This window comes from Rhineura floridana, chromosome 2, assembly GCF_030035675.1.
Source record: "Rhineura floridana isolate rRhiFlo1 chromosome 2, rRhiFlo1.hap2, whole genome shotgun sequence".
Taxonomy (NCBI): Eukaryota; Metazoa; Chordata; class Lepidosauria; order Squamata; family Rhineuridae; genus Rhineura; species Rhineura floridana.
In genome coordinates this window covers 206,265,321-206,291,172 of record NC_084481.1, presented here as the reverse complement: position 1 = coordinate 206,291,172, position 25,852 = coordinate 206,265,321, and the positions used below count along the sequence as shown (strand labels likewise).

The 25,852-nt window shown below is 41.6% G+C and overlaps 2 protein-coding genes across 9 annotated transcripts in view; both read left to right on the top strand.

The window, feature by feature from the left end:
* The first annotated feature begins 27 nt into the window (after positions 1 to 27).
* Positions 28 to 7,950, top strand: NDUFB1 (NADH:ubiquinone oxidoreductase subunit B1). Its single transcript, XM_061611985.1, has 3 exons — positions 28 to 365; positions 3,420 to 3,560; positions 7,583 to 7,950. Exons 2-3 carry the CDS (start codon positions 3,421 to 3,423, stop codon positions 7,617 to 7,619), a joined length of 177 nt encoding a protein of 58 aa, XP_061467969.1. The 5' UTR covers positions 28 to 365; position 3,420; the 3' UTR covers positions 7,620 to 7,950.
* A 3,781-nt stretch (positions 7,951 to 11,731) lies between these two features.
* ATXN3 (ataxin 3) overlaps positions 11,732 to 25,852 on the top strand; it is a 38,789-nt gene continuing 24,668 nt past the window's right edge. For 4 of the 8 annotated variants that reach the window (XM_061611978.1, XM_061611975.1, XM_061611977.1 and 1 more), the window contains exons 1-2: positions 12,013 to 12,096; positions 22,859 to 23,023. In XM_061611978.1, the coding sequence (XP_061467962.1) occupies positions 12,013 to 12,096; positions 22,859 to 23,023 (249 nt within the window). The other 4 variants (XM_061611976.1, XM_061611979.1, XM_061611980.1 and 1 more) reach the window with 4 other exon arrangements.

The window sequence follows — 25,852 nt, the reverse complement described above, 5'->3', positions numbered from 1 at the left end:
AGGAGCGAGGAGGGGGAGGAGCCACCACCCCTACTGTTGAAAGAGAACCTAGGCGCGGGCTACACTATCAGCCGAGTTTAGGGGTGGGAGTCGAGTCTGAGCTACGGGAGCATCTTAATTAATTAAGTTGCCCGGCTGACTTATGCTTATGGTCGTGTTTCAAGCGGAGTCTCAAAATGTTTCAAAGACATAACGAATCAATCAAGCTGTGAGCGGCAGAATAAGCTTTCTCTCTGCTCCTTCCCTGTTCAGTTAATGGTTCCTTCTGGCTTCCCAGCTCTTATAGGAGGTTCGTCTGCCGCTTGCTGAGTGTCCTTGTTAAGACCGTCCCGAAGCGAAAGCGCAGGCTTAGGCCTTCAGAACAGGTAAGGGTGGGTATGTTAAGGGAGCGGTAACAGGGCCTTGTATCGCTATTAAAACCCGAGAACAAAAAGGTTTGTTTGAAGTTGAAGGAGTGAGGTCATTAAAAAAAAGTAATGAGCCCACAGGGGCAGTATGTGGTATATAAATAAAACATAACAGTATTATATACGTAGGACTACTGTCCTTGGTTTTATAGCTGCACTCACTGATGCAGAGTAGACCCATATGTTGCTCTGGCTTACTCGGAAGCAAACCATTGATCCACACTACACATTTAAAGCGCTTAAGTTATCCCGAAGAATCCTGGAATCTGTGGTTTTCCCCTCACCGAGTTACAAATTACCAGCACTACGTGGTCATGTGTACAGTATTAAATGAGCGTTGGATGTGCTTTAAATGATTCATAGGGTCGACATAAGTCGTAATCGAGTTGAAGGCACATAACAAAAAAAAGCTCCTGGTATGGTCCTCTAAGCTTCTGTTAGTTCCACGCCTTGGTGCCTTCCAGATGGTTTGGACTATATCTCCCATCATGCTTTCCTACTGGCCATTGCTGGCTGGGAACGATGGGAGTTAGAGTTTAACAACCTCTGGAGACTACAGGTTGGGAAGACTGTTCTTGACTAAGGAATGAGCTTTGTCGCGTAGTTTATCTCCAATCCCTGTTTTAATGGGAGCTTACTCTTGGGCAAGTGTGTATAGGATTACAGCCTTCTTCAGCATTCTTCTGGTCTTGCTTTCCCTCTGGAGTTCCTCTAACATCTGAGTATATTGCAATCCCATCTCCTTTAATTAGTCCCATTTTTTGGAGATATTAAGGCTGAAATCCAATACATGTCTACTCAGAAGTAAGCTTCATTGGTTCAGTGAGACTTATTCCCAAGTACATATTAGATTGCAGCCTAAGTCTACAGACCTACGAAGAACTATCAATAGATTTAGACACAAAGGATGGGGCTCTGGGATGTGTGTGCAAGGTTGAGATGCAATGTAAGGTTTGTAGTACACAGTACTAAGTTGTTCATAAAATTTACCAGTTTTACTCTCTATCTGAAGGCTCCTGAGCTGGTGCACAATTTAAAGGATAATTGCTATTCTCCATAAAGATAGGGCATAAAATCCTACCTAGTGCTGTTATTATTAAATGTGTATATGTAAATGAGTTGATAGCCACAATGGCACAGTGGACAAGTCTATTAGCCATAATGGATTCAGAAGTAAAATGCCACTAAATACAAGGCAAACAGCAGGAGGGTGATTGCCATCATGACTACTTGTGGACTTTCAGTAGACTCCTGGTTGGCCACTGAATGAAAAGATGCTGAGTGAAACAAGGTGGATTGGTCTCACCTAGCAGTGCTCTTAAGTTATTTTAGATTTGAACCCTCATTTAAGCAATAAAGCTGCCAAAAGAGGGTGGATTGGGGGGACACATCATTATCAATCTTTAATCACCTTGATTGTCAATCAAAAGCAGAGACAAACATATCTTAGGGGTAACTAATCCATGTCAAGTGATCTGATCACATATCAAGAGAAGGTGAATGAATTCTTTTTGTCTGTAATCACTGGAAGATACAGGACAGATTCCTGTGCCTGAACTAACTTTTGTAGGAAGGGAGTCTGAGGAATTAAGGCAAATAGTAGTGATGAGAGACAAAGTTCTAGCCTTAATAAACAAAATAAAAACTGACAAATAGCTGAGTCCCTATGGCATCTACCCAAGAGTTCTCAAAGAACTCAGATGTGAAATTGCTGATCTTCTAACAAAAATACGTCACTTGTCCCTCAGATACATCTCCATATGTGAGGAATGGGAAGTTGCCAATATAACACCAATTTTTTAAAAAAGGATCAGAGGCAATCCTGGAAATTATAGGCCAGTTAGCTTAACATCTGTCTTGGGAAAAGTATTGTTGAAAAGTATTGTTAAAGATTAAATAACCAAGCATATAGAAGAACAAGCCTTGCTGAAGCAGAACCAGCATGGCTTCTGCAAGGGTATGTCCTGACTGACCAGGAATGACCTTGGGGTTGTAGTGGATAGCTCAGTGAAGATGTCAGCTGAGTGTGTGGTGCCTGTAAAAAAAAAAGGCAAATTACATGCTAGGGATCACTAGGAAAGGAACTGAAAAGAAAACTCAGGATCATAATGCTGTTATATAAATCTATGGTGTGGCCATGTTTGGAATATTGTGTACAGTTCTGATCGCCTCATCTCAAAAAGGAAATTGTAGTGCTGGAAAAGGGCAACCAAAATGATCAAGGGGATGGAGCGGCTCCCCTATGAGGAAAGGTTGCAGCATTTGGGGCTTTTTAATTTAGAGAAAAGGCAAGTAAGAGGTGACATGGTAGAAGTGTATAAAATTATGCATGGCATGGAGAAAGTGGATAGAGAAAAGCTTTTCTTCCTGTCTCATAACACTAGAACTCGTGGATATCCAATGAACCTGAATGTTGGAAGATTCAGGACAGAGAAAGTACTTCTTCGCACAGTACATAGTTAAACTATGCAGTCGGCTCTCCCAAGAGGCAGTGATGGCCACCAACTTGGATGCCTTTAAAAGACGATTAGGCAAATTCATGGAGGGTACGGCTTTCAATGGCTACTGAAAGCCATGCTCTTCCTCTATGGTCAGTGGTAGTATGCTTCTGGATAGCAGTTACTGGAAACTGCAGGAAGGGAGAGTGCTTTTGTACTCAGGTCCTGCTTGTGGGCTTTGCATAGGCACCTGGATGGCCACTGTGGATAGAGAGAAGTTATTCTTCCTCACCCTTAATACTAGTACTTGTGGCCATTCAGTGAAATGTATTTGTAGAAGAAGATTCAAACGGACAAAAGAAAATACTTTAAATCCAGGCTAGATATGTCTACTTAGAAGTAAGTCCCATTGGGTTCAAAAGTACAGACTTCCAGGTAAGTTGGTATAGGACTGCAGCCTTAATCTTTGATTCTGCATTAAAAAAATCTATTTACACATGATTTCAAATGTATTGGGTATGCATAAATTATCTGTTGGCTTTATCTTATTTTTGTTCTCCCTCTTATCAATAAGTATGGTGAACGTTATGCAGCTTGTGCGAGACCACTGGCCCATGGCATTGGTTCCCCTTGGATTTGTTGTTGGATGTTACTTGGACAGGTGGTGTGATGAGAAAATGACACTCTTCAGAAACAAAAGCAAGTTATTTCAAAGGTCAGTTATGTAAGTTACTGTCATGTTATTTGGTAGGATAGTAACACTATTTTGAAACTATAAGCCTGCTTCTTTCTGGTAAGTATAATTTATTAGCAGCCTCGTACCAGGGATTGATCAGGAATTGTAAGAAACCAGAGAAAACCAGTGCAGTTTTGAAAGGCTCAGTCTGCCATCTTGATTCCAAATGGAGTCCAATTGTATCCAAACATAGACAAAACCCTGGTCCTTCCTCTCTGGGAACATCAAGCAAAATTTGGCTACCATATCTTAAGAGGTGTCCAAACATATAGTGAGCAGATAAACAACTTTACGAAAGGTATAATAGACTTGAAGAACATTTATTAAAAATAGTTGCTGATATTTGAGGTTTCATTATTGTATATAACAAATCCATTCCTTGGTAACCTCCCAGTTGGATTAGTGCAATGTATTACAAGTGGGTCTGCCAATGAAAGTGGTTTAGAAGCTTATATTAGTTCAGAGTATCGCTGCCAGAATCCTGACTGGCATGGTCCAATTCAGCCATAGTAAGCCAAAGTTTAAGAGTTTCACTGTTTGCTTCCAACCCCAATTCAAGGTGCTGGTACTTGCCTTCAAAGCCTAAATGGCTTGGGACCAAAATAGCTAATAGAGCAACTATTCTGATATCAACCTGCCCATGTTTTAAAATCTACGGAGGCCCTTCTCCATGTTTCTCTTCCATCAGAGGTCAGATTTTTATCAAGAGAAAGGGATTTTTTGTGCAGTGGAGTTCTGCTTGTGGCATGTCCTACCCAAAGTGGTTCACTTGGTGCCAACACTATCATTTAGATGCCAAGCAAAAACATTTTTATTTACAAGGGCCTTTTAACTGATTTATAATCAGTCAAGCAGTTATTAGTTTCTTTCAGGTTTTATCGGCTGTTTTTATCTTTGTTTTTGTGTTTTATAGTACAGATCTTTGATCCCTATAAATCACCCTGAAATTATATGATGAAAGGAAATATATAAATGTATTAAACAATAATAGGGTTGTAAACCCATATAAAGAAAAGTGGGATTCAGATCTTAAGTGAAAGCTAAGGGCATATTTATTTTTTTATTTCTTGCAAACAATAGTTGCTCATAAGTTGATGTCAAAAGTCACTAGTATTTGTCATGCAAAATTAACATTTTGTTGATCAAGACGATATTTATAAATTTTGCTAACATTAGAAAGGAAGCATTAGGCAATTAAAATTTGAATTTTAAATGGAAAAGGTCAGGCTGGTTATGGTAGGGTAGGAAGTTTGGGTCCACATAGAGAGAAAGGTTATTGAGGATTTGCTCTGAAAAGATTTTCAGCTTGATTCTATGCATGTTTACTTAGGAAAAAGTCTTCCCCCCCTTACCTGCCTCCCTTCTGTTTACTAGCAGCCTGTCTGTCTCTCTCACACACGTTTAGGCATAGTTACACAAGGTGTCCAAGAGGTTTTTATCATTTCTTCCTATTTTTTCATTATTGTAGAGGTTCATGTTGTTGTTGATATATACCTTCAAGTCAATCACAAGTTATGGCGACCCTATGAATCAGCGACCTCCAATAGCGTCTGTCGTGAATCACCCTGTTCAGATCTTGTAAGCTCAGGTCTGTGGCTTCCTTTATGGAATCCATCCATCTCTTGTTTAGCCTTCCTCTTTTTCTACACCCTTGTTTTTCCCAGCATTATTGTCTTTTCTAGTGAATCATGTCTTCTCATGATGTGTCCAAAGTATGATAACCTCGGTTTCATCATTTTAGCTTCTAGTGATAGTTCTGGTTTAATGTGTTCTAACACCCAATTGAGTTTTTTGCAGGCCATGGTATCTGCAAAGCTCTCCTCCAACACCACATTTCAAATGAGTTTATTTTTCTCTTATCTGCTTTTTTCACTGTCCAACTTTCACATCCATACATAGAGATCGGGAATACCATGGTCTGAATGATCCTGAATTTAGTGTTCAGGGATACATCTTTGCATTTGAGGAGCTTCTCTAGTTCTCTTATAGCTGCCCTCCCCAGTCCTAGCCTTCTTCTGATTTCTTGACTATTGTCCTCATTTTGGTTAATGACAGTGCCACAGTATTGATAATCCTTGACAAGTTCAATGTCCTTATTGTCAACTTTAAAGTTACATAAATCTTCTGTTGTTGTTACTTTAGTCTTCTTGACATTCAGCTGTAGTCCTGCTTTTGTGCTTTCCTCTTTAACTTTCATCAGCATTCGTTTTAAATAATTACTGGTTTCTGCTAAGAGTATAGTATTAATAATAATAATAAAATTTTATTTTTGAGTCGCCTATCTGGCCGAATTAACGGCCACTCTAGGCGACTTACAATAAAAGAATAAAATACACATATAAACAATCACATTTAATCTAAAACAAAATGAAACTAGTCCACCCCTGAGATCCTGTAGGCTTGTCTGAATAGCCAGGTCTTTAAGGCCTTGCGGAAACCTGCCAGGGAGGGGACATGGCAAAGATCATAAGGTAGGGAATTCCAGAGGGTGGGAGCCACATTTGAAAATGCCCTCTCTCTGGTCCACACCAGCCTAGCTGTTTTAACTGGTGGGACCGAGAGAAGGTCTTGCGTGGCTGATCTCGTCAGGCGGCATACTTGGTGATGCTGGAGGCGCTCCTTCAGATAAACTGGGCCGAAACCGTATAGGGCTTTAAAGGTTAATACCAACACCTTGAATTGGGCCCGGTAAACAACTGGTAGCCAGTGTAGATCTTCTAATACCGGAGTGATGTGATCACGGCGACGGCTGTTCTTAATCATACGTGCCGCCGCATTCTGCACCAGCTGTAATTTCCGGACCGTTTTCAAGGGTAACCCAACGTAGAGCGCATTACAGTAGTCTAAGCGAGAGGAGACCAGGGCATGTATCACCCGCAGGAGAAGATGGACAGGAAGGTAGGGACGTAGCCTCTGTATCAGATGTAATTGTTACCACGCTGCCCGGCTCACTGCTAAGACCTGAGCCTCCATGGACAGCTGGGAGTCAAGAATGACTCCAAGGCTACGGACCTGGTCCTTCAGGGGCAATCTTACCCCATTAAACACCAGGTCTATATCTCCTAACCTTTTATCTCCCACAAGCAACACTTCGGTCTTGTCAGGGTTCAGTTTCAGCCTATTTCCTCCCATCCATTCACTTACGGACTTCAGGCACTTGGAAATGGTATCCACAGCCACCTCTGGTGAGGACTTAAACGAGAGATAGAGCTGGGTGTCATCCGCATATTGGTGACACTGCAGCCCAAATCTCCTGATGATGGCCCCCAGCGGCTTTACATAGATGTTAAATAGCATGGGGGAGAGGATGGAACCCTGTGGCACTCCACAATTGAGAGGCCAAGGGTCTGAAACCTCATCCCCCAATGCTACCCGTTGATATTGTCTGCATATCTTAAATATTGATATTTCTCCCTCCAATTTTCACACCTCCTTCATCTTGGTCCAATCCCGCTTTCCATATGATATGTTCTGCGTATAGATTAAACAAGTAGGGTGATAACATACACCCCTGTCTCATACCCTTTCCGATGGGGAACCAATCGTTTTTTCCATATTCTGTCCTTACAGTAGAATTTCTTGTAGAGTAAATGATGCTGGCCCAATCCACCATGATGTAGGAATTCACTGTTGGTGTGGTTAAATAAATGTTATCCACAAACACAAAAGAAAGTATAATTAGGCTTTAAATTGTCTAAATGAGTTACTTTATAGAGATCATAGTGAATGAGTCATGCACACAATTAAGAGATGTGGGTTAATGACAACTGCCTAAATGTGTTTGATTAAATTAAAGGCAAAGGGACACTTGTTTACACAAAATTGATTATGAAGGGTTTTTTAAAAAAATGATTTTATTTGTATCTTTGTGAGAAGTACTGGAGAAAATAGTGCAGAAGCTAAGTCTTGCTTTCCATGTTACAAAGCATATTTTAAACTTATAAGCTATGTTCTGGAAGAATTCATTTCTAACTCGATGATCCTTTATTTCCTTTTCACAGGGAATTGAAACCTGGCGAAGAAGTCACATGGCGATAATGGGTCAAATGAGAAATGCTTCCATGTACTTAAATCTGCTTCTATAAGAAATGTGTGATTGTGTCATCAAATGAAATGAGGTTTTGTGGTTCCTTTTGTTCCAATTATTTGATTACTGAAAAAATATTTGGGTATTTTCCTATCAAAGTTGCAGTGTAATCATGAAAGACTGCCTCTCTTTCCAAGAACTTGCTCAAACTCTGCTCCCAGGCACACTCCTGTTGGCTGGATGCTTTTGGCAGGTACTAAATACCAGGCAATGTTTGGTGACTGGGATTGTGGAATTCCCTCTCCCCTGCTTTAAATAAAAAAGCCTTGACCTCCCACTTAAGCAAGTATTTGACTTTTTTTTAAAAAGGGGTGATGTCCAACAAAGTCATGCTCAGAGCATTTTACTTGCTAGTTGTTACACAAAGTTCTCCAAGCATTCCACAAAATGGGAGCCACAACTTAAAAAATATGCTTCCTTGGTATCATCCTCTGAGGCTGCAAAAGGGACCCAGAGAAGGGCCTTGGATGAACTTAACGTCATGGATTTCAATAGGTCTACTCCGGACATTTCTAACATTGGATATAACCTTGTTCTGATACTGCCACTTAGTGCCAGTCTTGATTTTGTTTTGATTAGTTGAACACTGCTATGAATACATACTTGTAGAGAAGCAGTTTATGAGTGGCAAATGTTTCCTCAGCAGTAACTCCCATTCTGTTCAGAGGGTTGCTCCCGGGGAAGTGCATACAGAGTTGTGGCCCTGCTTCATTTCAGTGGGGAAGAGAGAGCTCTTATGCACATACATTCTCCTTTTGAAACCAAGGGGATTTTAAAAAAACATCAAGGGCATTAAAAAAAGTATTTTGATTCTTCCCCCCATGCACAATTTTACAGTTCATTCCATGATTAACACAACCAATATTATTAACAAATGCTCATAGTGTTGGGAAGGTGTTCAGGGGAAGAGGAGGTGAGGGAATGTTTCACATTGGTTTCAGGAGAAGGAAGTATTGGTGGTTTTCATTAGGCATATTTTTTTGGAGGCAATCCATAGATTGTCAATCTTCATAATTTTGACAGAATACTGCAGAATAGCTCAAGTAAGAATATAAATGCCCTGTTATGTAGAAAGGAGAGAACTTGTCCTTAAAGTGCTGCAATATCACCTTTACTGTTCCCAGTGCCTTCAAGCCCCATAGTTCTTGGGCCAGAAGGAGATTCAAAGAGCAGGGACATAATTCAAAACTGTATATGTCTGAGGTTTCTATGACTAGGTTAATGGTGATAAAAACCTCACTGCTAAAAGGAGCTGTGACTGGACAACTGCGTCATATGGGTGAGGAATCCCAATGTGTCCCTACACCTTCATTGGTTGGAAAGAGCGATGATAATTTGATGTGTGGTCTCTGTGGGTGTCCAGTTGTCCTGTATGCTCCTGTCTTCTCCAAAGTTCTGTAAGAAGCCCTGGTCACAGTGCAGTACACAGTTAAGAAGGCTTAAGCCCCTTTAGTGACCAGGATTGAGACCCTGGGCTTGTAGTGAATAGTTCAAAGATGCTGACCCATTTTTTTGCAAAAAAAGGCAAATTCCATAATAGGGACAATTAGGAAAGATTGGAAATAAAACAGTCAATATCATAGTGCTATTATACAAATCTATGATGCAGTCACACTTGGAATACGGTATACAGTTCTGGTGGCCTCACTTCAAAAATAATATTGTAGAGTTGGAAGAAGTTCAGAAAGAGCAACCAGAATGATCAAGGGGATGGAGCAACTCCGCTATGAGGAAAGGTTACAACTTAAGTAAGACATGATAGAGGTGTATAAAATAAGGCATAGGGTGAGAAAGTGGATAGGGAAAAGCTTTTCTCCCTCATAACATTAGAGCTCATGGACATCCCATGAAGCTGACTGTTGGAAGTTTCAGGACAGACAAAAGAAAGTTCTTCCATAACACAGTTAAAACTAAGAAATTTGCTGTCAGAGGCTATATGCCTCTGAATGCCAGTTGCTAGGAATCGCAAGTGGGGAGAATGCTGCTTTCTTGCAGGCCCTGCTTTCAGGCTTTACATAGTCATCTTGCTGTCCCCTGTGAGAATAGGATGCTAGACTAGGTGGGCCACTGGGTCTGATCCAGCAGGTTTCTCTTGCAGATTAAAACTCCCATCAGCCCAGTCAGTAGGGTCTTGTAATTGCTAGTTATTGTCATCCTTGCTTCATAACCCAAAGTTCCCCAGTATATGGGAGAGCCATTTGGTCCTTCACTGTCTCACTAGCAGAAGCATAGGCCATGCCAATTCGAAAATCAGTATTCAGAAATCCATCAAAAGTGAGGATGCCTGACAAATCTCCACTGGAAAAGTATTCCACAGCATGGGACCAGCAACACCTTTGGGATGATCTCAGTAATTGAGCTGGGCTCATGAAACCTGAGGTGTCCGATGCCTGGACCCAAATTGTCCAGGGCTTTCTATATCAATACAAGAGCCTTGAACCTGGCCCAGCAGACCTGGGTCTAAGCTCTATTGAACTCAGTGTGACATCCTGTATAGGATTGTGCTACTGCCCTTTTTCTCTTAAATAGCTCTGTAAGGGCCCCCTTATTTTAAAGGTATGTAATCTCATCTCCCCCTTCTTTACTGGTCTCTCTACTCACTATTGCCTCAATTACAGTATCTTGCAATGCAAATATATTTTTGCCCACACAGAAGAAAGCCACCTTGAGTTCATTAGTACTCACTCCCAAGTTATTGTGTAGGATTGCAGGCTCTGATTCTAAATCATATTATTTATTTATTACATTTATATACTGCCCCATAGCCGAAGCTCTCTGGGCGGTTTACAGCAAAATGATACCAAAAGTGCTTGTTGGGAGTAGAACGCTTTTAATAAGCCAAAAAGGTAGCTGTTCTGTTGGCAAGGAAGGAGGCAAGCAGCGGTGAAAGTAAAGAGCAGCATTTAACGCGAGTCTAATTATTTATTTATTATTTCAATTTATATACCGCCCTTAGCAGAATAGCTCTCAGGGCGGTGAACAAACAAGATAAAATACAATATATCATAGTAAAAAATCACAAAAACATGTACAAACAAACAACAGAAAGCACAACAAAAACGAAATACAACACAAATTAAGGATACATGTTAAAAGTAGAAAGATTAAGAAAATTAAAAGATTAAAATGCCTGGGAGCATAAAAAGGTCTTTACCTGGCGCCGGAAAGATAGAAGTGTAGGCGCCAGGCGTACCACTTCGGGGAGGCTGTTCCACAACTCAGGGGCCACCACAGAAAAGGCCCTAGATCTAGTAACCACCCTCCGGGCTTCCCGATGAGCTGGTACCCGGAGGAGGGCCTTAGATTCTGAACGAAGTGAACGGGTAGGTTCATAGCGAGAGAGGCGTTCCACAAGGTATTGAGGTCCCACGCCGTGTAAGGCGTCCACATGTGATGCGTCCTTCCCTGGCTCTCCCTGTCAGGTTCCTACCTGCTCGTGGTTACTGCCTGTCTCTAGGCACCACCAGGGACTCCACCAGTCCGGACCGCACTCTCTTATGGTTTACCTATCCGCTCTAGTACAGATCTTAACAGATCCCCCTGCTAGGCAACCACCAGTAACGTCCCAATACTAGTATTCCCAGAGACTCTGAATACTGGTATTGTTATTCTCTTCACCGCTGCTTGTTACCGTTCCCCTTCAGCCTTAATTAGCCTTTTGTCTATAAATAAAATGCATAAAGAATAACTTTTGGATTCTTGGCTCCCCTCTCCTCGCTTCAGCTGTTGCTCTTCACTGTGATGGAGCTGAATCATGGACCGAGCAGTACAGTAACATTTTTATGATTATTTCAAAGTGCTGTGTGGAAAGGGAGCCTTTATCCACTTCCAACAGAGATGTCAATGTACTTTCCTTTCTGTAGCCCGGCGTTTAAAATCGTAACCAGAACTTCGGGCTGCCTGGAACTCCACAAGCGTTATTTTAACAGCATCCCTTATGGGGCGTTTGTTGCGCTCATCGAGATAGGTTGCGCGGGAGAGGAGAAAGCCAAACGAAGACGAAGTGGTAGCCACGGCGATTGGCTGCAGCGGGTCACGCAGCAGAGCGGAGCTGGATTGGCTGGGTGGAGGTCATGTGGTGTGGAAGCTGCTGCTGGTGGTGGCGGTGGGAGACAAATAAATATGGAGGCCATCTTTCACGAGAGGGTGAGTAAGTGAGGGACTTGGCTTCTTCCAAAGAGGGGAGGCGTTAAAGTAGAAAGGGGGCGAAGGGAAATGCTAACCCGAGGAAGGGGAAGACGCTCGGGCACAGCCTGTCTGGCGAAGCGGGGGGAGGTGGAGGGGAAAGGAGGAAGCGTGGGAAGCCTGTAGTTTTGCTCTTATCCACCCGCCTGGCAGGTGGGGATGATATTGGAAGCCCCCCCCCCCGAAAGCTCACTTCGTGGAATCACAACTTCGTGCGTTATGTTGTGTGTTAACGCGGAGGAGGTGAATAGGGTGAAGGTTAGGCCCTTGTGTTCAGTGAGTGGTGCTGGCAAGGCAGATTAAGCATAAGTCTTCCTAATGGCTAATAATTGCTCTTGTGGTCTCTGTTCTGCTTAATGGCTTTGTATTTTTTCTTGCCTCTTAGTCTTACTGTTTGAAGGATGTCGTAGTGTGTTTTGTTATATCGTTAAGCTGTGCACAGCCCTGAAATCTGTTGGGTGAGAGGTGCTCTGGACATTTTAAAAATAAAGTGAAGTAAGCGCTCCTGTCCTCTTCTCTTTGTCTAGTGACAGGGTACTTGGCATCATTTGAAACAGACTTGTTACATACCATTTAAAACATGGTCTTGTAATTGGAAGCTGGGTGGCACAGAGGGGGTATTTTTCTTTCTACTCCTTGCTGTTTGTACTTCTGATGGGGGGGGACTCCTAGCCATGTGGCCAGTGGCGGGGGGGGTACAAAATAGGGAAGTGGTAGTTCAACATGGAAGACGGGTGTGTGTGACTTAGTGGGTGTGTCACCAAACACTTAATCACAATCCTAGTAGGAAGGGTGCTGCTTAGTTCAAAACATTCTCTGCTTCGTTGCAGTCTATAGAACTGGTTTTTGCTGTCCTGTAGCTAGTATATTTTTTTAAATTATTTTCCTTTACCTAAGCCTTTGACCAACCTGCTGTTTTGAAAACACGTCAGTGATATTTTATTTTTTTTACTTTGATAACAAGATTGTGCATAACATGATCATCTTTGCTATTCACATAACTTTTCATCTTTTATTTGTTTCTGTGTTCCGTTTTGGTTTTTTTGCATGATATCTGCTGGTGGTGATAAGGCAGATGTTTGCCTTCTAAGTGCAATCACTGCATTTGTAGTCAGCTTTTAAGGCAGTGACATATCCATGTCACTCCTGCACTTCATTTCTGGTAATATTGGTATATTATATTGCTTGGGTTAAATGGCTAGAGATAATTTACCACATTTATATCCAGTCTTTTCTCCAAGGATCTCTGGGCACTGCTCTTGGGCTATTCTCTTACAACAACCCTTTCAAGTAGGTCAGGGTGAAATAAAGTAACTTGTTCAAGGCTGAGAGAAGATTTTTCAAAGATTTTTGAAAGTCAAACACTCAACACAACCACACTCACATGGTTGGAGTAGCGTCTAAGTGGAGACTGGACTAGATCACTCTGATATTCCTTTTAGATCTTAAGCTCTACGAGTAGTCCTGTAAATCATCTCCCCTCCAAGGTTTTGAGAGAGGTACAATTTAATAGTATTACAGAAAACAGTGGCTTGGATCTAAAGTTCCACTATTCATCTAGCTGGGAAAGCTTGGGAGATATCATTACTTAGGGGAAGGGTAGCCAGTGTAATGCTCTCCAGTTGTTGTATTCTGACTCCCATCAGCCTAGCCAGTATCACCAGCAGTCAAGGATGATAGGAGTTGTAGTCCAACAACATCCAGAGGGCACTGCATTGACTACCCCTGATATGAAGTGATATCCCAATGGTTAGTCATACTCAGAGTTGCCCCATTGAAATAAATACCAAACTTTTGGAGGAGGGTAGGATGGTTTGGGTGAGCTTCTCCTTGTACTGTAGCTTTGCACTTGTTTTACTTCTCCATACCACCCTATGGTGAAGGGTAGTATATAAATATTCATATTAATAAATAAATGGATTTCAATAACTTAAGCCCACTAATTTCAGTGGGTCCACTCTATTACTTAGTTGAATATCACACATTGAGCAAAATTGTATATATATTAACTTATATGTAGATAATAGGTTTATTCTCAGGTAAGTGTGTATAGGATTGAAGCCATAGCACTCTAAAGTGCTGAAAGTTAAGGGTACTCTACTGTATTCTTTTATTGTTTTGCAAACCCAAAACATAAGCATCCAGAATTAGCTAGTTATAAAGTGCTAAGTTGTGGGTGCTATATGAATTGTTATATAACAGATATTAACATATTTTGCTGCTGCCTACATTTGACATTTTTATTCATTTTTTAGACCTTTGGTCTTGTGTTTTATTTATTTTATTTGTATCCCACCCTTTCTCCCAGTAAGAGCCCAGGGCGGCAAACAAAAGCACTAAAAACACTTTAAATGCTTTGATTTGGATTCCTGCATTGAGTAGGGGGTTGCACTCGATGGCCTTGTAGGCCCCTTGAGATGAGATATGAAATTGAGGAAGCATCCAAACTAGGAAATGTGGTAGTAATGGGTGACTTCAACTACCCGGACATAGACTGGCCGCATATGTGTTCCAGTCATGACAAAGAAGCAAAGTTTCTAGATATTCTAAATGACTATTCCCTAGATCAGTTGGTCATGGAACCGACCAGAGGGACGGCAACCCTGGACTTAATCCTCAGTGGGGACCGGGACCTGGTGCGAGATGTAAGTGTTGTTGAACCGATTGGGAGCAGTGACCACAGTGCTATTAAATTAAACATACATGTAACTGGCCAATTGCCAAGAAAATCCAACACGGTCACATTTGACTTCAAAAGAGGAAACTTCACAAAAATGAGGGGATTGGTAAAAAGAAAGCTGAAAAACAAAGTCCAGAGGGTCACATCACTCGAAAATGCTTGGAAGTTGTTTAAAAACACTCTTATTAGAAGCTCAACTGGAGTGCATACCGCAGATCAGAAAAGGTACCGCCAGGGCCAAGAAGATGCCAGCATGGTTAACGAGCAAAGTCAAGGAAGCTCTTAGAGGCAAAAAGTCTTCCTTCAGAAAATGGAAGTCTTGTCCGAATGAAGAAAATAAAAAAGAACACAAACTCTGGCAAAAGAAATGCAAGAAGACAATAAGGGATGCTAAAAAAGAATTTGAGGAGCACATTGCTAAGAACATAAAAACCAACAACAAAAAAATCTATAAATACATTCAAAGCAGGAGACCATCTAGGGAGACAATTGGACCCTTGGATGATAAGGGAGTCAAAGGTGTACTAAAGAACGATAAGGAGATTGCAGAGAAGCTAAATGAATTCTTTGCATCTGTCTTCACAGTGGAAGATATAGGGCAGATCCCTGAACCTGAACTAACATTTGCAGGAAGGGATTCTGAGGAACTAAGACAAATAGTGGTAACGAGAGAGGAAGTTCTAAGCTTAATGGACAATATAAAAACTGACAAATCACCAGGCCCGGATGGCATCCACCCAAGAGTTCTCAAAGAACTCAAAGGTGAAGTTGCTGATCTGCTAACTAAAATATGTAACTTGTCCCTCGGGTCCTCCTCCGTGCCTGAGGACTGGAAAGTGGCAAATGTAACGCCAATCTTCAAAAAGGGATCCAGAGGGGATCCTGGAAATTACAGGCCAGTTAGCTTAACTTCTGTCCCTGGAAAGCTGGTAGAAAGTATTATTAAAGCTAGATTAACTAAGCACATAGAAGAACAAGCCTTGCTGAAGCAGAGCCAGCATGGCTTCTGCAAGGGAAAGTCCTGTCTCAGTAACCTATTAGAATTCTTTGAGAGTGTCAACAAGCATATAGATAGAGGTGATCCAGTGGACATAGTGTACTTAGACTTTCAAAAAGCGTTTGACAAGGTACCTCACCAAAGGCTTCTGAGGAAGCTTAGCAGTCATGGAATAAGAGGAGAGGTCCTCTTGTGGATAAGGAATTGGTTAAGAAGCAGAAAGCAGAGAGTAGGAATCAACGGACAGTTCTCCCAATGGAGGGCTGTAGAAAGTGGAGTCCCTCAAGGATCGGTATTGGGACCTGTACTTTTCAACTTGTTCATTAATGACCTAGAATTAGGAGTGAGCAGTGAAGTGGCCAAGTTTGCTGACGACACTAAATTGTTCAGGGTTGTTAAAACAAAAAGGGATTGCGAAGAGCTCCAAAAAGACCTCTCCAAAGTGAGTGAATGGGCGGAAAAATGGCAAATGCAATTCAATATAAACAAGTGTAAAATTATGCATATTGGAGCAAAAAATCTTAATTTCACATATACGCTCATGGGGTCTGAACTGGCGGTGACCCACCAGGAGAGAGACCTCGGGGTTGTAGTGGACAGCACGATGAAAATGTCGACCCAGTGTGCGGCAGCTGTGAAAAAGGCAAATTCCATGCTAGCAATAATTAGGAAAGGTATTGAAAATAAAACAGCCGATATCATAATGCCGTTGTATAAATCTATGGTGCGGCCGCATTTGGAATACTGTGTACAGTTCTGGTCGCCTCATCTCAAAAAGGATATTCTAGAGTTGGCAAAGGTTCAGAAGAGGGCAACCAGAATGATCAAGGGGATGGAGCGACTCCCTTACGAGGAAAGGTTGCAGCATTTGGGGCTTTTTAGTTTAGAGAAAAGGCGGGTCAGAGGAGACATGATAGAAGTGTATAAAATTATGCATGGCATTGAGAAAGTGGATAGAGAAAAGTTCTTCTCCCTCTCTCATAATACTAGAACTCGTGGACATTCAAAGAAGCTGAATGTTGGAAGATTCAGGACAGACAAAAGGAAGTACTTCTTTACTCAGCGCATAGTTAAACTATGGCATTTGCTCCCACAAGATGCAGTAATGGCCACCAGCTTGGATGGCTTTAAAAGAAGATTAGACAAATTCATGGAGGACAGGGCTATCAATGGCTACTAGCCATGATGGCTGTGCTCTGCCACCCTAGTCAGAGGCAGCATGCTTCTGAAAACCAGTTGCCGGAAGCCTCAGGAGGGGAGAGTGTTCTTGCACTCGGGTCCTGCTTGCGGGCTTCCCCCAGGCACCTGGTTGGCCACTGTGAGAACAGGATGCTGGACTAGATGGGCCACTGGCCTGATCCAGCAGGCTCTTCTTATGTTCTTATGGTTCTATGATTCTATGAAAACATCATAACAGACTTTAAAACATATTAAAACAAAACAACTTTAAAAACATTTTTTTAAAGCTTTAAAAAAACCTTTAAAGAAAAAAAAATATTTAAAAACATATTGAAAAGCAATTCCAACAAGATGCAGACTGGGATAAGGTCTCAACTTAAAAGGCTTGTTGAAAGAAAAAGGTCTTCAATAGACGCTGAAAAGATAACAGAGAAAGAGGTTAAAAACACATTGCTTTTTTAAAAAAAAGGTTTAAAAACCTATTAAAGAGCAAAGAGAAGACTGAGGGGAGATATGATAGCACTCTTCAAGTACATGAAACGTTGTCACACAGAGGAGGGCCAGGATCTCTTCTCGATCGTCCCAGAGTGCAGGACACGGAATAATGGGCTCAAGTTGCAAGAAGCCAGATTTCAACTGGACATCAGGAAAAGCGTCCTAACTGTTAGAGCCATACAAACAATGGAACCAATTACCTAGAGAGGTAGTGGGCTGTCTGACACTGGAGGTAGTCAAGAGGCAGCCATCTGTTGGGAATGCTTTGATTTGGATTCCTGCATTGAGCAGGGGGTTGGACTTGATGACCTTATAGGCCCCTTCCAACTCTACTATTCTATGATTCTATGAATTGCAACACAGACACAGACTGGGATAAGGTCTCAACTTAAAAGGCTTGTTGAAAGAGGAAGGTCTTCAATAGACACCAAAAAGATAACAGAGATGACATCTGTCTAATATTTAAGGGGAGGGAATTCCACAGGGTAGGTGCCACCACACTAAAGCTCTGTTTCCTATGTTGTGCAGAACGGACCTCCTGATAAGATGGTATCTGCAGGAGGCCCTCACCTGCAGAGTACAGTGATCGACTGGGTATATAAGGGATAAGATGGTCTTTCAGGTATCCTGGTCCCAAGCTGTATCGGGCTTTGTACACCAAAACTAGAACCTTGAACTTGGCCTGGTAGCAGATGGGCAGCCAGCGCAATTCTTTCAGCAGCGGGGTGACATGTTGGTGATACCTTGCCTCAGTGAGCAGTCTCACTGCCACATTTTGCACCAGCTGCAGCTTCTGGACCAACCTCAAGGGCAGCCCCCCCCCCGCCCAGAGCGCATTACAGTAACCTAGCCTGGAGGTTACCAGTGCATGGAGAACAGTGGTCAGGCTGTCCCTGTCCAGAAACAGCCACAGATGTCTTACCAGCCAAAGCTGGTAAAACGCACTCGTAGCCACTGAGGTCACCTGGGCCTCTAGCAACAAAGATGGATCTAGGGGCACCCCCAGACTACGGACCTGCTCTGTCAGAGGGAGTAGGACCCCATCCAAAGCAGGCAACTGACCAATTATCTGAACTCGGGAGCCACCAACCCACAGCACCTCCGTCTTGCTAGGATTCAGACTCAGTTTGTTGGCCCTCAACCAGCCCACCGCAGATTTCAGGCAGCGGTCCAAGGCTTGCACAGCCTCTCCCATTTCAGATGTTACAGACTAGAGCTGAGTATTGTCAGCGTACTGCTTACACCTTGCCCCAAATCTCCTGATGATCAGTCCCAAGAGCTTCATTTAGATGTTAAACAGCATGGGGGGCAAGATGGTACCCGGCAGCACCCCACAGCACAACTGCCAGGGGGCCAAAATACAATCGCCCAACGCTATTCTTTGAGAACAATCCTGGAGATAGGATCAGCACCACTGTAAAACAGTGCCTCCAATACCCATCTCACCCAGTTGGCCCAGAAGGATGGTCAATGGTATCAAAAGCCTCTGAGAGATCAAGTAAGAATAACAGGGATTCAGTCCCTTAACCAGGCCTGAACCCAGACTGGAATGGGTCAAGATAATCTGTTTCATCCAAGAGTAGTTGCAATTGCTGCACTACAACCCTCTCAATCACCTTTTCTAAGAAGAGGGTATTTGCAACCGGGCAGTAGTTGTTGCAAACCACTGGGTCCAGGGTGGGCTTCTTCAGGAACAGTCAAATCACCGCCTCTTTCAGGGCAGCTGGAACCACTCCCTCCCACAACCATGAGTTGACCACACCCTGGATCCACTCAGTCAAACCCCCTCACCAAGCTTTAATAAGCCAAGAGGACAAGGGTCAAAAGGACACGTTGCTGGCCACATCATTGCAAGCACCTTGTCCATGTCATCCGGCTGCATCAACTGAAACCATTCCCAAGACATTGCAGCAGACGTTGCACTGGACACCTCCCTGGAGACTGCAGTAGATATGGATGAGGCACCAAGATTGCTACAGAGGTAAGCAACTTTACCCTCAGTGCCTTGCAAACAATTCACAGTGGGCCTCCGAAGTTTTAATTTGCAGGCTTCTTTGGACAAAAAGCAGCCTTTAATAGTAATATTTTTTATACATTTTTGACATGGATATGAGCCTGGATAAGAGGCTGCCTAGAAAACCTGCATATATATGGAGGAAGAACAGAATGCACATTTCTCCTCTTATTTATGAGTGTAATTTTTAGTAAGGTGTATTTATATTTGATTTTTTAATACTTTCAAAGTGGGGAAACAGCTTTTCAAAAATGATTCCTCTTCTATGAAAAGCATGGACTATGATGCCTGGGGCTGATAGGAGTTGTAGTCCAAAACATCTGGAGGGTGCAAGGCTGTTGTAGGCTCTTTCCTACTACCTCATCCTACGTTGCCACCCTGGGCTCCTTTTGGGAGGAAGAGAGGATATAAATTTAATAAATAAATACATAAGTAAATGAAATGTTCAGAAATTTAAATGCAGAGGGTATGTTCTGTTTTCTGAGGTAAGAAGACAAAGGAATGCAAGAGCCTTTTAGCTGAACCATGTATGCTTGCATAAAGGCACAAATGTAATTAATACATCTTAAAGATGCATCTTCCTACACACATGCTTTCTGACAAGACATTGTACACACCCTATTCCTTCAACTTCTAGAAGTACAGCAATGTACAGAATATGTTTTAAGAATTCTCCTTAAAATATTGTCGTTGTTCAGTGCAAAGCAGCCTTACACAAACTGAATCAAAATGTCCTGTCATTGATACGTTCTTGAATGGTTGTAAAACGTTTGATAGTTCATTCTGAACTCATAGTGGCGATGAGGAGCAGGTGCCCTAAGGGCTCAGTTCAGCCATTAGTGGTTTCTATTCAGTCCCTAGTGTGTCCCTGAGCCAAGGACACTTCTCCCACCCTCAGAATTGTGCATTTTAGCCACTTTCTCCCATCCAAGCTAAGAAATGGGGAAATGAACTCTTTAATACCTTTCTCACCTCTGAACAGCAACAAGATCTCTGTTGTCATTATATGTCTCATAACTGCCTCCATTTGTAGTGGCTTATGCAGGGGAATGAACTGCTGAGATGGAATGAGAACTCTTACAAAGCCCCTGTTCATCGTCATGTTTGCATTGCAATCCTATACATGTTTATTCTGAAGTAAACCCTACCATGGTTAGTTGAGCTTGTTCTTGAGTAGGTATGTGTATGATTGCTGTCTTATTGGTGGGAGGTGATCAAGAACCCCTTTCTCCGTGTTCTATAGTGAGCAGCAACAGTGATTAAGGTAGAGGTCACCAGTGTGGTGTCCATGTGTTCACAGAGGCCTTCTTTGGTGCTCCCACGCTCCCTCCCCTCCTCCCACTGAAATCAGAATTGAAAGAAGCATTCTGTTGCCGTCAGTAAAATAGGTTCTTGTAGTGTGTGTGTGTATGGGTGCTTACAGTAGTTTTTCCAGTTGGCAAAATGTTAGCAACCCCTGGAATAAGGCAATGGTTCTGCTGAAGCGTCTGTTGCTTTGCCCAATTTGGGGGGGGGGAGTGTGTTAGAAAGTAAGCTGCTAATTTATTTGCGACCCACTCTTCAGCCAAAGTAGCTTACAACAATTACAGCCCAACACAAAGATGCAACATAAGATGGCAGAAGGATACATGAGCATAGCAGTCTCTAGAGAGAAAAAGGGGCTGTGGATGTAGGGTGGTTGAAAATATTGCTTTGGTGGGCACAGTCCATGTTGCTGGCCCTTCAGTCCTTTTTCAGTTAAAAATATGACTCAATTAGAAACGAATTGCTGACCAAAGACTTACAGATTTGTTTTCTGTGACAATTAGCATATTTGTCAACTGGAAATTCAATCGAGTGACAACTACTGAGCCACAATTCATACTCAGTATATTTATGAATAAATGTGTGCCAGATGTTGTTGTTGTTGTTATGTGTCTTCAAGTCGATTTTGACTTATGGCAACCCTATGAATCAGCAACCCCCAGTAGCATCTGTCGTGAACCACCCTGTTCAGATCTTGTAAGTTCAGGTCTGTGGCTTCCTTTATGGAATCAATCCATCTCTTGTTTGGCCTTCCTCTTTTTCTACTCTCTTCTGTTTTTCCCAGCATTACTGTCTTTTCTAGTAAATCATGTCTTCTCATTATGTATCCAGAGTACGATAACCTCAGTTTCATCATTTTAGCTTCTAGTGATAGTTCTGGTTTAATGTTTTCTAATACCCAATTATCTGTCTTTTTCACCATCCGTGGGAGTATCCGCAAAGCTCTCCTTCAACACCACATTTCAGATGAGCTGATTTTTCTCTTACCCACTTTTTTCACTGTCCAACTTTCACATCCATACATAGAGATCGGGAATATCATGGTCTGAATGATCCTGACTTTTAGTGTTCAGTGATACATCTTTGCATTTGAGGACCTTTTCTAGTTCTCTCATAACTGCCCTCCCCATTCCTAGCCTTCTTCTAATTTCTTGACTATTGTGTCCATTTTGGTTAATGACTGTGCCAAGGTATTGATAATCCTTGACAAGTTCAATGTGTTCATTGTCAGCTTTAAAGTTACATAAATCTTCTGCTGTCATTAGTTTAGTCTTCTTGACGTTCAGCTGTAGTCCTGCTTTTGTGCTTGCCTCTTTAACTTTCATCAGCATTTGTTTCAAATCATTACTGGTTTCTGCTAGTAGTATGGTATCGTCTGCATATCTTAAATTATTGATATTTCTCCCTGCAATTTTCACATCTTGGTCCAATCCCGCTTTCCGTGTAATATGTTCTGCATATAGATCAAACAAATAGAATGATAAAATACACCCCTGTCTCACACCCTTTCTGATGGGGAACCAATTGATTTCTCCATATTCTGTCCTTACAGTAGCCTCTTGTGCAGAGTATAGGTTGCGCATCAGGACAATCAGATGCTGTGGCACCCCCATTTCTTTTAAAGCATTCCATAGTTTTTCATGATCTACACAATCAAAGGCTTTGCTGTAATCTATAAAGCAGAGGGTGATTTTCTTCTGAAATTCCTTGGTCCATTCCATTATCCAAAGTTAACTGTTATTTATATACCTGCTGACATTAGGTAATAGTCCTTAATGGTTCCTCAATCTGCCTAATAGGAAACAGAATTATTGAAAAGACTCTTTGTGTAACAAATACTTCCCTATCCACCTTATCTGCATCTAGAACAATTATTGTGTAATATAGCTGATGTACATATTTTTTCTCAGTATTTAATATATGTATCAGTATTATACATGGCCTAACTTTCTGGGAGCCACAGAAGAAATGTGTGGATTTGATAGGCAAAGAGAGAACTAAAGAGCTAATACAGAAAAGCAGAAGTGATGAAATTCTTGGAATAGGCTGCTGCTGTTGCCGGTGGGTGGGTGGGTGGGTGGATGGATGGATGGATGCCTTTAAAATGGAAGTTGCTAACATTCTTGAAGAAATTGGGAAAGGCTGTGTCATGAAGTATGTGTCTGTGCTTGTCCATTTCACTGTCGAGAGAGCGTTTCTCAAACTCTGGCAAAACACAGAAGCAGTACATCTGAAAGTAGTAGAATTGCTTCATTTGAGCCATGAAACCATGGCAAGATAATATCGTAATGCTTATTGTGGTGTTATGTTCTTTTTCAAAATTTCTATTCATTAGCAAGAAGGCTCCCTGTGTGCCCAGCATTGTTTGAATAACTTACTGCAAGGAGAATATTTCAGTCCTGTAGAACTGTCCTCTATTGCACAGCAGCTGGATGAAGAAGAGAGAATAAGGATGGCAGAAGGAGGAGTTTCTAGTGAAGAGTATAGAACATTTTTACAGGTAACAGCCTTTAAAGTTCTCCATATGGCCTGACATTATTTGACCAATTTATTTCATGCAAATTTACTGTGCTTAAAATGAGATGGGTCTGAGGAACTGCTGGTAAGGGAAAGATTCTCTTTTCTCAGTGGGCAATTTGACCTGAAGCAGACTGCAAGTTTATTCAAAGCATACAGCGCTGGAGAGCCAAGCAGAAAACTGCAACTGACTCTGACTCTCTAGAAAATGGTGCAGGCCTTTATAGTCTTCAAGGAACAGAAACTTCAGAAGATACAACTCTCACATTTGGAGCATGTGTAGTACACAAGACATTCCTTTAGTCTGTCTACATCCTGATTATCTATAAATTGCTAGGACATTTGCTAGGGAGTACTTGTTAACTAGCGGTATAACACTTTGAAGCTGGCTATACTGTCATAAATAAGACACTTCAAGGACATACAAGACATGCTTGCTTAGCCAACCGTTCTGTCAGTCGTCCCATACCCTGCAGTTTTTACCTTCTCCAGACATTCACAGGCAGAACTAATTCTTTCAGATACCCAGAATCCTCTACAACCTGGTTATTTACTTCTGCAACACCCAGTGTGGCTATTGTGTTCTTCCTATTGCTTGAGGCAGGAAAACGTTAACACTCCAAAGGAAGCTGGGAGAGAAGGGCTTCTACCTTCAAGGTGCCAACTATCAGGCATGGCAGTTTCAGATTTGCCTTGGGATGCCAATTGCCTACTCCAGGGGTTCCCAGACTATGGTCCCTGAACCACCAGTGGTCCACAAGCTTCATTCAGTGTGGTGTAGTGGTTAAGGTGTTGGACTACAACCTGGGAGACCAGGGTTCGAATCCCCACACAGCCATGAAGCTCACTGGGTGACCTTGGGCCAGTCACTGCCTCTCAGCCTTAGAGGAAGGCAATGGTAAACCACCTCTGAATACCGCTCACCATGAACACCCTATTCATAGGGTCGCCATAAGTCGGAATCGACTTGAAGGCAGTCCATCCAGAATTAAGTATAATCTTGATAATACATTTGATTTTGATGGTGAAAATGTTTTTATTGCTTCTTCTATGTCTTATCTTGAATTCTATGGAATTCAAATGGCAATACAATAAAATACGAGAAATAAAAGAAGCCATAAAAATCATATAGCATCTAGCACAGTGTGTTACAGTTGCTACAAAATCATTAAGTGGTCCGCCAAGACCCTAAGCAATTTTCTAGTGGTCCATAGGGAAAAAAGTTTGGGAACCCCTGGCACACTCTATGTTGCCTCTTACCAACCTACCTTTTTTTAAACCCCAGGAGATAGTAACGTGAGGTGCTTCATTTTTACCCCCCCCTCTTGAAATCCTTCTTAATCACACACTTCCAGCATACGCGGGGCTTGTAGAAATAAGGGGGCAACTTTGGTACGCCTGTGGAGCTTGATGAGAGGAGAAGTTGCGCTGTTCACGTCAGTATTGTGGCAGGTTTTGCTTGTTTCAGCCTCATTACACAACTATTATGATAGTTTGTACTATTATTAAATGGACCACCAGATGAAAGGATAGGAATGATATTCAACAATCCTGCAGGAAAGAAAAAGAAAGGGAAAACTATTAATGTATGAGTGAAAATTGTGTTAATAATTTACTATGGATAATCAAAATAATTTTATAAGCAATATGATTATGATATAGTGTATTATTTTATGTTGTTGGTTATGTTTAAAAATTAATAAAAATAAAACTATTTTGAAAGCAAACCTCATTACTTTCTTGTAGTGTGCTATTAACACACACTCTGTTGTGTCTCTCTATGTAACCAATTGCTCCTTTACATCTATACATAATGAGCAAATACTGTTATGTCAACTTTCACTAAAAGGCTGTGGAGCCAGTCACCTGATTTAGCATCCCACAAGGTGTCATTTGAAAGTTCATGGCATGTAGACTAACTTTGTTTAGTTTAACAAAAACTGCTTATTGACATAGGAATTCAAATTCTTGCCATCAATTCCGAACGTATCACTGAAGTATTGTTGCAAAGCGGCATCTCTGTTCCTCTTTTTTACATGATACACTAGCACATCTCTTGAAGATTTTTCCATTAACACAAAACAGGGATTAATTCTGTTAACTTTCTCCATTTCAAGTTCCATCAAATCCTTCCAGTACAGGAATTTTTTTGAACTGATAATATCTTTATCTCCAATCTCTTCTATTCCTTCAGGGACAGCGCTGATTTCCAAACCATAATATTTGTCTCCAGGATCCATCACAACCAGGAAATCCAAATCTTTTTCCATGTCCATATTTAATCCAATCTCCATAGTTTGAACCTTGCTTTTAATTTCTCTTTCATCCTCTTTTGATTTTCCAGATCTATCTTTATTCTCCTTTCTCATAGAATCCTGAATTTCTTTCAGCTCCTGTCTCATTTCATCAAATTCAATTCTCCACGCTTGTCTATTATTTCTCAATTCTTGCTTTATTGACTTAATCGCATTCATTATTTTCTGAAACATGTCTAAAGATAAAGTCCCTTCTTGTACATCCATGATCTTCTTAATTGTCATTCTTAGTAGCAACGAGAATGAGCAGATTTGTCAAAAAAAAGAAAAGAAAAAGTAGATCAGAAAAAATAGTTCCAGACATATATTACACAAAAGTCTTATAAATCAAAAAGATTTTTCTTTTCTCTTCCAATCAGAAACCCCTCATCCGTTGTAATCTTTACAATGCCATTTTCCATATCAGCTTTTTGCAACAGGAAAAAGATAGGCTATTTTTATTTTGCTCCCCCTTAGTTCCGTGAGTAAAAAAGAAGGAAAGTTTTGGCTCACCCAGG

What these genes read in the sequence shown, in the direction of transcription:
- NDUFB1 (XM_061611985.1), top strand. Translation starts at nt 3,421, where the DNA reads ATGGTGAACGTTATGCAGCTTGTGCGAGACCACTGGCCCATGGCATTG. An exon ending in AAAAGCAAGTTATTTCAAAG is followed by an intron (nt 3,561 to 7,582) that starts GTCAGTTATGTA and finishes TCCTTTTCACAG; the next exon opens with GGAATTGAAACCTGGCGAAG.